A 12,630-nucleotide genomic window follows, 5' to 3' on the forward strand; every position below is an offset into this window, starting at 1 on the left:
TTTCTAAGGGTCTATTTGGCAGTTCACCCCTAACTGTTTTTGTTTTATATTTTTAGTTTTTTATAGTTGCCGTTTAATAATTTTTTACAATTGTTTCAAATAACTGCTTGATAGGTATTTTAGTTTTTTTATTCAATTTTTTTGTAATTGTAGTGTAATAATCTACAGAAGAATTAAACGTCGAGATATATACTTATTGAAAGTTTTTGTCGCAAATATCATTGTTGATTATCATATTCTAAAACAAATGATCACACATATCATATGACTTTTATTTTGATGAGTAACTATCACAATGTTTATTAAACATATGACAAATTTTAAAGTTGACAATAATTTAATCCTTATTCACTATCATAGTATAGTAAACGTTTTATTATTAGTTTGTTCGTGTTGAATATTGATACTAAGCAAAATAAATACTTTATATGTGGCACCACTTTATATTTATATAAAAAAATAAAGAGAAGAAAAATTAGTTTTTTTTTTTTATTTTTATTTTTTATGTTGATGTTGAAAAACGTTTGTTTATGCTTTAAATAAAGTTTATATTGATTTTAGAATGAAACTAATTAAAAGATTAAAAACTGATACAAAATCGACATTGATTAAAGAATAAAGAATGGGACAATTGAGAACAAAAATGACAATGATTGGACAATATGTTTATTCTTTTAACTAAACAATGTTGATTTGATTAAAGAATAGAAAGCACATCAATCTCTGAGTTCATGTTGACACAAAAAAAGTCCAACATAAGAAATGTAGAGTAAATTCAGAGAGTACATAAGCTATAAATATCAATGGCCGCGAAGACCGGATTTCGGACGACAATGACCTCGGCGAGGAGTGTAGATCGAGGAACACGTGTCTTCGGCCAGAAGGCTTCGTCTCGCCTATAAATAGAATATGAGATGACGATTTTCGTACATGCAAGCTCTCAGTCTCAGTTTCCAATTAATATTCTATTTCGTATTCTTATAACCAAGATCTTGAGCTCGGCTTGTTGAGTTCGTCACCTCGCCCGTTTGTAACCTTCTCTATATCAATAAAATTAATTAATATTCGTATATTATTATAGCTCTATTATTAAATCGTTTCTTATACGACGTCTTTCTAAACCCCTATAAAAATATTTTATAATTTCATTCTTCATTAGTGATTGTTGATCGATCCAAAAATCGACATCAACAATTTTCATTGACTTTCTCTTTCAATGCACACAAATATATCTCCTTAATTAGATTGTACTTATATTTTTATTTTTTATTTTGAACGTATGAAAAATGTTCATAATAGGCATAAAAAATTGTAATTGTTACATCCCTAAAATTTGAAAAATGCATAATTTATAAATAAAAATTAACGAAAATTTAATGACGATTCAAAAGTTACTTATTTTAATCAATATTTAATTTGTTTCCTATATTATATTCATTAATGATTTTCCTTTTAAATATTCAAATTTGAATCCAAGCGTGTACTAAACCTAATGACGTTCTTGACTTTCTTATTAGTACGACTCAAAACGTTGGCTATTGTTTTATTTTCGCTAATTTAAACCACACAAGAGTATATTCGATATTTCATAGTCGTAAATTTTAGTAAATGCTTAGGTTATAAAATTTACCAAATATGAGCTAGATCTTAAAAACCACGTTTCAAAATGACCACGTTGCTAGTTTGCCATTCTTTAATGAGGATATCTCTAAATACTATAAATATTTGTGAAATTTCCCTCTATTTTATTTCTTAACAAAGAGCCCCCCAATTAAAGGCCCAAATTAGAGAGAATAGTCCAAGCGGGCATTCCAGTGGGACCCAATGGACGAGGTAGTTACAATCGCCGACGCTAGAACAACCACGTCGTGGTCGTCGTCGTCGTCTCTCATAACTCCGAACCACCCTCTCATCGCCGCCTTCCTTGCCGGCGCCGCTGCGCAGTTCCTTAAGCTCTTCACCGCCTGGTTCGTTCTCTTTACTTCTTTCTCTCTCTTTCGCACCATCGTTTCAGGTATTGATCTGTGGATCGAGTAATTCCAGGTACAAGGAAAAGCGATGGGACTCCAACCGAATGTTTGATTCCGGCGGAATGCCTTCGTCTCACTGCGCAACCGTCGTAGCTCTCGCTGTCGCCATCGCCCTCCGCCGTGGCTTCGCCGCGCCGGAATTTGCTCTTGCAGCCGTCCTCGCTTGCGTCGTAAGCCTACCATGTCCACTGTCTGTTATTCATTAGCATGATTTCGATTTGCGTTTGTTAGAATTCGGGTTGGAATTGCGCGATTCCGGTTCTCGTGAATCGGATCTTTGATTATCATAATTTTGTTTAAGTTAAGACAGAAAGATAATCATTAGCATGCATTTGCTGATAATTTCTTGAAGGAATTGCCATTCCATGGTCGATTCGAATGATCTCGATCTGTTTCTGTTTTGGAATTGTGTGATTCCCCGTGAACGTGTTCTCTGATTTGTGTATTATTAGCATAGTGTTGGAATCATTTGGTTCCGGTTAATCTTTACCGCGCATTTGTTAGTATTTTGTTGAAATTGTTTGGTTCTTCGAACTAAATTTTGATAGGATACAAAGATGATATTGTTTTTTCTGGCTTTTGCAGGTAATGTATGATGCCACGGGGGTAAGACATCATGCCGGTCGCCAAGCCGAGGTATATTTTTTTTATTCTGTGAATTTGAATATGTGTTTTTTAAGAAAAGCTACTTGTTACTGTTAGAATTTATAGCTACGAAAGCTTCTGTCTTTTGAGTGACTCAATTTCATACAAACCAGGCTGAATGATCAAACTGGTTAGTTCCACTTTTACACTTCGTTGAGAGAGTTGAGGATCGATACGAATTGCAGTGAATGGAAAAGTCTTTTCGAGAGTGGGATCGATTAATCTTGGCGCCGAGGATTTGCTATTGATTCATTGGGTCTTTGAAAAGTGACAAGCATATGAGAGTCAGACCGAATGAATAAATGGCTTAATTTCATTTTTCATTTCGCCCAGAGTGGAGGATCGAAGAATGGCAGTGAATGGCAAAGAAGGATTTTCACGATCAATTCATCTTGGTTTAGATTTGTTATTGGTTGGCTGGTCTTTGGAACGTGATTCATATAAGAGAATAGGTTAGAATGGTTAAACAGGTTAATTCCACTATTTAATTTTGTCGAGAGTTGAGGGTCGAAAAGAAGGGCCGTGAATGGCAAATAAGGTTTTGTCGAGATAAATTAATCTTAGATTTGAATTTGCTTTTGATTGGCTGGTCTTTGAAAAGTGATTTGTAAAAGAGAATCAGACGGAATGATGAAACCTGTTAATTCCAGTTTTCATTTCATTTCGTCGAGAGTTGAGCATAAAAAAGAATCAATGGAAGGAATAGTAAAGAAGGCTTTTTTCGAGATCAATCAATCTTACCTCTTAGTTTAGATTTTCTATTGATTAGTTGTCTTTGAAAAGTTATTTGTGCAAGAGAAATTTGGGCATTTGGTTTGGGTATGTTGTATTATTATTGTATTTAACTTTTTTTTTTTTTAATGGAACTTGTATATAATTTTGCAGTTGCTGAACCAAATAGTGTGCGAGCTTCCACAAGAGCACCCATTATCAAATTCTAGACCTCTCCGCGATTCTCTCGGCCATACTCCGACTCAGGTCTTTTTCCCTCTTCCCCTACTTTCTATCTATCGGTTCTTAAATTTACAATTTTAAAATATCTCAACGGACCACATTATTGTCCTGTAAAACCATTTTTTTTTTTCCTCGGAGAAAAGCTTAACCCTCTACTCAGGTTTTACTCGATCCCTTTTTTGTATTTCGGCTCTGCCGTGGTGAATGAATAAAGTCCCGATGTTTCTTTAAAAAAAAAAAAAAATTAATGCATTCAGTCTTGAATATACAATCACTCTCAAGGATATAAACTGTGAAATCTTGACTATTTACCTAAAAAGTTTGTCCAACGCAATTATTTTACCATATTTTTGATGTTGTCGGTTAAGGTTGTTGCTGGTGCGGTATTAGGGTGCCTCGTAGCATATTTGACGCAAGATTCGAAGTAGATTTACGAGGTGACGTTACAGATTCTTTGAGCTTTCGAGCTTTGTATTTTGAATAAATGTCTATTGCCTTGCTATGTCAAAGCATAGTTAGATAGTACGTTCATTCTATAATTATACACGCCCTTGTGAATGTGTAGTTGCTAATTTATATGTTAAACTTGTAAGCATATTCAGTACAGTAGTCTCTACTAATGCTGGGCAGTTGGACGGAATGGAAATTCTGTTCCGTTTGGTCGGATTTCCGGTGCTTCCATACTGCGAAAAAAATTAAATCCTGAATATGGCTAAGAATCCTTTATTATTATTATTATTATTATTATTATTATTATTATTATTATTATTAAGAACGTAATAAAGGAAAGGAATTCTAGTTTTTTTTTTTTTGTTTTTTTTTTTTCTGGACGTTCCATTCTAGTTTAGATCAAGGATTTAAATGTCGTTTTCGATGCCGTTTCGAACCTCCTGATTTACGGAAAATCGACACGCCGACGGAAAACCGAACGGAAAAAAATGTGGAAAAAGGCAAATGAAATGCCGTTTTCAAATGCCGTTTTCAATGGAAAACCGATGTGACGATGGAAAATCAAACGAAAATAATGTTGCAAATTATATTTAAAATATATACATATAATATAAATATATACTTATATTAAAAATATATACATACATATATTTTAAAATTTGTAAACTTAGATATATATCTCAAAATAATATGTCTACTCAATACACATATTATATAAATATACACATATTATATAAATATGTATATATATATATATATATATATATATTTAATTTATAGTTCTATATTGTCTTGGTTAAATATCTATATTGGTTAAAAGTTAATATCTATGTTGTTAAAGTTTTAATGAATTGTTTAATACTCATAGATATTTAACCAAAATATCTACAAACGTTTATATTGTTTTTTTAAAAGAAAAAACTATTGTTTGTTTTTTTTTTTTTTAAACGTTATAGATATATGGGCTTATACCCCAATTTGGTTTCTTTAAGCCCACTTGGGCATTTGTTGGCCCACTAGGGTTTTAAATAATCTCCTTCTCCAATCAAGTAAAAGCATTAAATGTCATTTGCTTAGCAATTTGAGTGATTTGCTAGTAAATAGCAAAAGTTTTAAGTTACTTGCTTACCATTGTTTTGCATATTAGCTATTGATTTAGCTTAGCAATCTAGCTCTATAGAGCAAATTGCTTAACCATTAGTTTAGCAAAAAATGGGCCCCATTTTTTTTCAACCAATGAGAACGTATCATGATAGGCTAATATGACATTTAGCTTACCATTAAAGATGCTCTAATAACCGGATAGAAAGAAAGAACCAGCGTAAGAAAATGTCAAAAACCACAACAAACATTTCAGAATCTAGGTTTAAAAAAAAAACGAATTTCCCTTCAAACCCAAGGAATTTCGCCGGCCAAATGATGATTTTTACCTTCGCTGTGACGAAACGAACGAAATTCGCCGACTCACCTGGAAATTCCTCGGCGAATGAGTCGTCTTCTTCTCCTCTTCACTCAGCCGAAAGTCCTTTTTTTCGTTTCCTTCGACTTTCGCCGAATGTCCAGGAAAATCATCAGCTTTTGTATACACGTTCAAACGACAACAGTCGGCTTTTGATGACCGAAACGACATGTCGTTTCCTCGATTTTCGAACGACAACAAACGAGGAAAGGACATACATTGCTGTCGCTCGCCGTTCAGTCACCGGCAAGGAATTTCCAGGCGAATTTCTCCAATTTCCGACGACATTTTTTTCCTTGGTTTATATACTAGTGGTATTATATACTAAGAAAGTACTATTAAATATCATTGAATACAACTTTGATCAGTGATTACCATACATTTGAATTTCGTAAATATATGGATCTTTTAAAATAGCAGGATTTACACTAGAAAATGTACTTTATGGTCTATAGAGTAATGGACATTGTTATCATGTATAGTTGCGTATCAGTATCTTTAAATACTAATATTTATCAACTGTTACTCAAACTCGAGATATTTTAAAATGCATATTTATCATGCAATGCCAAGGTTTCAAATGCCGTTTTCGTTGCCGTTTTGAGGCTTTTGATTTACGGAAATTCGACACGCTAACGGAAAATCGAACGAAAAAAATGTGGAAAAAGACAACTAATATGCCGTTTTCGATGGAAAACAGACGAACCGACAGAAAATCGAACGAAAAAAATGTGACATAATATATTAAAAATATACATATATATATATATACACTGCCGGCCTTGGGCTAAGGCGGGTTAGGCCCAGGCCTAGGGCCCCATATGTGGATGGGCCCCAAAAAATTTACACTTTTTGCCTATTTTTAAGAAAATTTACATTTTTTACCCTAAAAATTTACACTTTTGGCCCATTTTTCAAAAAAATTTACATTTTTTACCCTGAAAATTTAAATTTTTATTAGTATTATAGGGCCCCAGAATATTGAATCGCCTAGAGCCTCCGGTGAGTTTGGGCTGGCCCTGTATATATATATCTTCAATTTTAAATTTGTAAAATATATTGTACTTAATATATGTATGATATTTATTTAAAAAGTTTATTTGAATGTATATATTACATCTTTAAAAGTTTAATTATACGTATGTCTAATATATTTATGTTTTAACACAATGTATATATTCTTTTACTCTACATGTGTATACATGTATTTAAGAGAAATGTTTTTTAAAAAATACAATAACTATCCTTTAAAAGGTTGTTGGAATAATATACGTAATATATATAGTATTAGTTTTAGTTGATAGAAATTCCGGCCAAATTCATAGTTTTAGTTTCAACTTCTACGTGAAATCCTAGGATTAGGTGAGAGAAACTTGTGGAATATGGGCATATTTGTCAAAGCGTAGCTTGAATAATCATACAACATTAGATGTCACAAATTAAAATATTATACTGATTGGACTCTGAATAATCATACACAATTAAACCTAACATAAGTACCCTTAGATTTAAAATATATAAGATTATTTGGTATCGAAACGACAAGTCGTTTCCGGCGACTTTCGGACGACAAAAAGAGGGAAAATGACATCCATGCTTTCTCTGGCCGTTGGACCATCGAAAACGGATTTTCCGGCGAATATCGGAGAATTTCTCCGGCTTTTAAAACCTTGTGCAATGCCATATCATGCGGATGGATGAGGAATGATGAATTAAAATGCAAAAATAAAAATTAAGAACCAAAATTGCAATTACCCAAAATGTTGAAGGACAATAGAGCAAAAAGCGCAAGCTATACGTTATTTGTATGTCAGTTAAACGACGTCGTATAACGAAGATATTTGAAGACATTTTAAAGTGGAGGGAAATAGCTTTTGTTTCCCCAAAACCGCTCTTCCCCAAATTCAAATCTATCGATTCCCCGACTGACGCCATTCCCTCCGATGGCTGAAATTTTGAGCCCTAACCCTAGACAGAAAATTCCGATGGCGTCTCGACTACAGTCTCCGACCAGTCCCTTCTTCCTCGGCTCCAACGACGACAAACTCGAGCGCGCCCAGGCACGCGCTGCACGCGCCGCCGCGATCCGCCGAAAGTCCATCATTCCCGGCGCGTTTCGCCCTACCGAACCCGATCCCTGTCTCGACAAGCATCAGATTCTCGAGTTGTTCCAGAATTGCATCAAGCTCGCCAGCGAAAATGTAAGCTCTTCCGTTCTTGTTAACGGTTTCTGTGTTTGCGTTTCCCTAGGGTTTCTTTGTCGATTTATTTATTAGTGTATTACTATTGCAGAAAATTAACCAGAAGAACACTTGGGAACTGAATTTGATCGATCATTTGACGGAGATAATCAAAGTCGAAGAGGAGAATGACACCGAGACTAATTTCCAAAAGGTGATCCCTTATTTTCTTTCTGGTCTCAGTTTATTGTAGAGTAACCAGTTTGATTAGACTGGCCTTGTTTTTACTTGACTTCCATGATCTGACCAACTTGATCAGCTCGATTGAATAGTTCTAAGAATTTAAGTGGTTGTATGAATCTTTGTACGATTTAGAGTGGAAGTATAGTTGAAAATAATGAATATCCATATATTCTTTAGGTGTACTTATTAGTAAGTGTTTGTTTCTCTGGTATACTATTCAATGAAATAAGTAATGAGGTCCCTATATTCTTTAGGTGTACTTATTAAGTGTTTGGTTCTCTGCTATACTATTCCATGAAATAAGTATGGTTAACTTGCTGGTTGCGTTCTCGAGTTAGGTGTGTAGAGGAACTATGCTCAACTAGAAATTATGCAAAGATGGGATTCTTAAGCAATATTGAAATTTGTAACTTGTGATGGGCGTGTAAACATATTGTTTTGGAGTTTACAGGCAAGCTGTACTCTTGAAGCTGGGGTTAAGATTTATTCATTACGGGTAGACTCTGTGCACTCCGAGGCATACAAGGTCCTTGGTGGGATGAACAGAGCAGGGCAAGAAAATGAAGCAGGTTAAGCTCACAAGTATCTTTGTTTTAGAGTAATTAATCATCTGGAGAAAGAATATATTTCCAAATATATTAGTTGACTTGTTGTTTTCTTTATTCAGGTTAGATAAAAAAATCTGAGTTACTGTTGCTTCATGTTGCTGTTTCTGATGGTCTATGTTTCAAAAGTGCTTCCACTTGTGATTGCTCACTTTCATGCATTTTTTTTTTAATTAGATACGCCTGAGTCTGCCAATGCTGATAGTGGAAAAGAAGCCACGTCGAAGAAAGATACGGAGAGAAAGGTTGATACTGTTGCATTTTTTTCATTTAGTAAATGAATTTTCTGATTTATTACGTGCTAACAGATATTCATATGTGCAGATCTCACCTTTGTCAACGCTTGAATCATCATTCGAAGCACTTAATGTGAAAAAGTTTGATGGTGACTACAGACTCTCTTCTGATGTCAATCACCAGTTTGATGATCCTAATTTCCCATCAAACCTGAGATAAAAAAAAGTAAATAAAACAACTGTTTTATTTTGCAGTGGCATTTGCGGTGGATCCACTCTATCATCAGACATCAGCACAATTTGATGAAGGTGGAGCCAAGGGTCTTTTAATGAATAACCTTGGCGTATACGGTGAATGCCGGGTCCTATTCGATTCCCTGGAAGTACCTGGGAAATGCATATCATGTGACGAGCAACAAGAAAAATCAAATACAATTGATCTTTCTTTCGCTATAGGTTTGTTCACTTTTCTTATGTGTTCCTAATTCAGATTAAAAAAAAAAACCGAGTAAAAACATAATTATCTTCCTACTCTCCGTCCAGATTGTGTTGAACAGATGGTCCTGAACATGCGAAACGGAGAAGAGATCTCACCAAGTCTTAGGCATATAGTCAATCGATTCAATGAAGATAACAGAAGGCCATCAGATTGTTATTCTCCTGCTGAGAAGCCTGCAGAAGATGGTATACCCAATGAGGCTGAATTTGAAAATGGCCGGAATGAGGACTGTGTGACCTGGAGTTGCGACCAAGATGACGAGACAGCTATGGAAGACGAGGGTCCTGTTTTTGCAGATTCTAGTTTTCCTGATTATCAAGAGGTTTATTTTACTGACAATTACCATAATAATAAAACCCGACTTGCTGAATCTCTGTCTCTTTATGAGCAGTTGTAAATGAACAGGATCACTGACATATTGTTAATTTTGTAGGAAAACGAAGCAAATACTTGCTATGACCATGATACTGATGACAGATTTGATAAAGTTGATGAGTATTTGTTCTCAAGTCTGGGGATATCTTCAAAGCAAAACTCTTGGGCTGGTCCCGAACATTGGAAGTATCAAAAAGTTAAAGGTTAGTATCAGTAACCAAGTGACAGGTTCACTTTCTTGAGATTTCTAAATTGATTACTTAAACACGATATGCGTTATTGTAGCTAAAGAGGTTGATTCTCCAAAAGAGAATGGTTCAGAAGCAACAAGTAAGAGAAAGAAGAACCAAAAGAAAGTAGTAGTTGAGCTTGATTTCATGAACTCCATGGACAAAGAGTTTTCAGATATCTTTGCTCCACCTAAAAATCCCAAGTCATTACTGCTACCTGCAAATAAGGAACCATGCAAGACAAAACTCCCCGAGGATTGTCATTATCAACCAGAGGATCTCGTGAAGTTGTTTTTGCTACCCAGTGTGAAGGTATATATGTTACTATGCTGTTTATTTCTATTTGCCTGCTGGCCAATATATGTTATATGGAATGTTTTTTCTTGTTGCAGTGCATTGGGAGAAGAAGTAGAAAGTTCTCAGGTAGTTTTTAGTTTACTGAAATACTTAAATCATCTATTTATGTATGTATATATCATTGTCGCGAAGTTTTTCTTTTTTAACTTTTTCTTTTTCTTTCTAAGCTTAGTGTACATATCACTAACTGCTGTTTTCTACTTGTCAGATGAGTCAAGGCAACAAAACAATGATTTTGAACAGTTTCCGTCTTGGGATAATGGAAGTGTACACAGTGCTCATTTTGATGATGGAAATGTTGAAAGTGATGAGGACTCGAACACTCTTGTTTCTCAGCCCCGTCAGGTTGGTACCCTTGTTTTTTCAGCCTCGGCGTCTCTGATTCTGGATGTTTATACTTGTTGTGAATGGCAAGTTTATTGTTCGAGTGTACTAGGAATTCCGAGTTCTTTCTAGTTTGAAACTATACCAAATATTACATTTTTGTACATACATAGCTTCAAGTAAAGTGTGAGCCCGGTTTTAATGTAGTAATTAAGGGGGTTTTTTTTTTTTTTTTTTCTTTTCAGAATGGGGAATAATATGTTTTGATATATTTAATTAATGTTTATTTATTAACTTAAGTTTTTTAGTTCAATATGTTTGTAAATTATAACGTACATAATATTACAGAAGCTCGGACATTTTTAAAGAACAGATAGCTATGTGTCGAAAATGTGCCAAATTTTAAGGATATATTTTTTTTTATGTATCTTGTAGCTACTTTACTTGAATGACTTTATTGTCTTCTTTACTAATCTAATTTATGTTTTATTAAGAATGTTTTGTAAAGAGAGACTTAAGATGGTCGCGGCTCGTGGGTCATGACATCGTGCCAGTCTATAAGTCAAACTGAAGCAGTTTCAGCTTATTGTTTGTTTCCTTGTTTTAACCAATGCAGGTTAACAAAATTGAAGTCCAGTACGACAAAACTTCAAAACAAGTAGACGTTCAGATTCTCAAAGAAACTCTGTGGGATCAATTACAAGAATCTCATCAAGTACCTATACAGGTACGCTTAGACTTGACTTGACATATTCCCTTTAGTTTGCCAAGACACACGTCTGAAATTTGAAATGCTTGACCACATCCCTCACATTAAACAAGAGATGGCTTTGGATTGTAATTCCAAAGTGATTTAAGCATTGTTAATGTTAACTTTTTTTGTGATTCACTGATGGCATATCAATGTATTCATCTGGTTTATTACGTATATTAGCGAGTTCAGGTCATGTGTTGCTTAGGATTTCCATATAAATTCAAGGTTTCTTTAGAGATGGACAAGGATGGTAGAAAAAAAGAAGAAAACTTTACTTCATTAACCATAGCTTGCTTGAGAATTACACAACATCATATTCTATATCTGAAGTTCCTCCATGTTGGTGAAAAGGATGAAGAAGAGGCGGTATCGTTCAAGGAAATGCTGGCCAGCTTTCCAAGGGACTGCAACGCTGCGGCAACAATCGATGAAGTGTCTCCTCACTTGTGTTTCATATGCCTTTTACATCTTGCCAACGAGCACGGCTTGCGAATTCAGGACAACCCCGACATGGACGATCTTAAAATACATCTTCCGCGTGTGTCGGCCTAGAATCTTCTGTATCACGTTGGTATCTTCTTTTTGTAAAATCTTGTGTTAATTCCCATTTTGCTGAAACTGTGAAAGCTAATGACATGTGCAAAATCTTCTAATTTTCAATATTCCGATTCAGGTAATGGTAGTTGTTGGGTGAGTAGTATGATGATCTGTTTTTTCAAATCTTAGTTTATCTGCTAATCAATAGCATATTATTTTACAATTAGTACATAACTAATGTTACGCTGTTCTTTTTTTTTGTTTTTATTTATTTATTTTTTAACAAGAACTTGCATTCAGTGAGATATATTCAGACGTAAAAGCTTGTGACGACACCTAGGCAGATTCTTCACACTTCGCTATGCGAGAATTAATTATTTTTATTCTAGCGTTTTTTGCAAAAATATATATATATATATATATATATATATATATATATATATATTTATACTAAAAAAAGCAATAAGCATTTTAAATAAAATATTCTTTGACAAAGTTCTTCAACGATTCTTATATTCTGTTTGCTTCCACTTACTACATTTGTGGCATTGAAAGATTGCTTTCACCATGGAATTTAATGTGATCGTTCCTGTTTTTTTTTTTTTTTTTTTTTTTTTTTTTTTAACTATAAGTCGGGGATTATTAAGATGTTGGAGGATATAAAGTTTTGAACTTGAGCATAAACGTGAAATACGTGAAACAAAGAATGCCAAAGTTTCAGATGAGAACGTCTCAACATTTGGCGTGAAAAA

The 12,630-nt window shown here is 34.3% G+C and overlaps 2 protein-coding genes across 2 annotated transcripts; both read left to right on the forward strand.

The window, feature by feature from the left end:
• The first annotated feature begins 1,771 nt into the window (after positions 1-1,771).
• On the forward strand, positions 1,772-4,364 carry LOC149407568 (uncharacterized). Its single transcript, XM_089614433.1, has 5 exons — positions 1,772-1,967; positions 2,044-2,200; positions 2,616-2,666; positions 3,561-3,653; positions 3,998-4,364. Exons 1-5 carry the CDS (start codon positions 1,825-1,827, stop codon positions 4,055-4,057), a joined length of 504 nt encoding a protein of 167 aa, XP_089470559.1. The 5' UTR covers positions 1,772-1,824; the 3' UTR covers positions 4,058-4,364.
• Positions 4,365-7,423: 3,059 nt separating this feature from the next.
• On the forward strand, positions 7,424-12,266 carry EMB2795 (condensin complex subunit). Its single transcript, XM_089614439.1, has 13 exons — positions 7,424-7,739; positions 7,831-7,932; positions 8,413-8,530; positions 8,744-8,811; positions 8,891-8,951; positions 9,058-9,258; positions 9,346-9,623; positions 9,735-9,879; positions 9,962-10,218; positions 10,299-10,329; positions 10,472-10,608; positions 11,204-11,314; positions 11,693-12,266. The coding sequence occupies exons 1-13, from the start codon at positions 7,482-7,484 to the stop codon at positions 11,891-11,893; spliced, it is 1,968 nt and encodes a 655-aa protein (XP_089470565.1). The 5' UTR covers positions 7,424-7,481; the 3' UTR covers positions 11,894-12,266.
• Positions 12,267-12,630: the final 364 nt, after the last annotated feature.

The sequence above is a fragment of the Urtica dioica genome, chromosome 1 (assembly GCF_054948205.1).
Source record: "Urtica dioica subsp. dioica isolate 48M chromosome 1, U.dioica_male_clone48M_v1_H2, whole genome shotgun sequence".
Taxonomy (NCBI): Eukaryota; Viridiplantae; Streptophyta; class Magnoliopsida; order Rosales; family Urticaceae; genus Urtica; species Urtica dioica.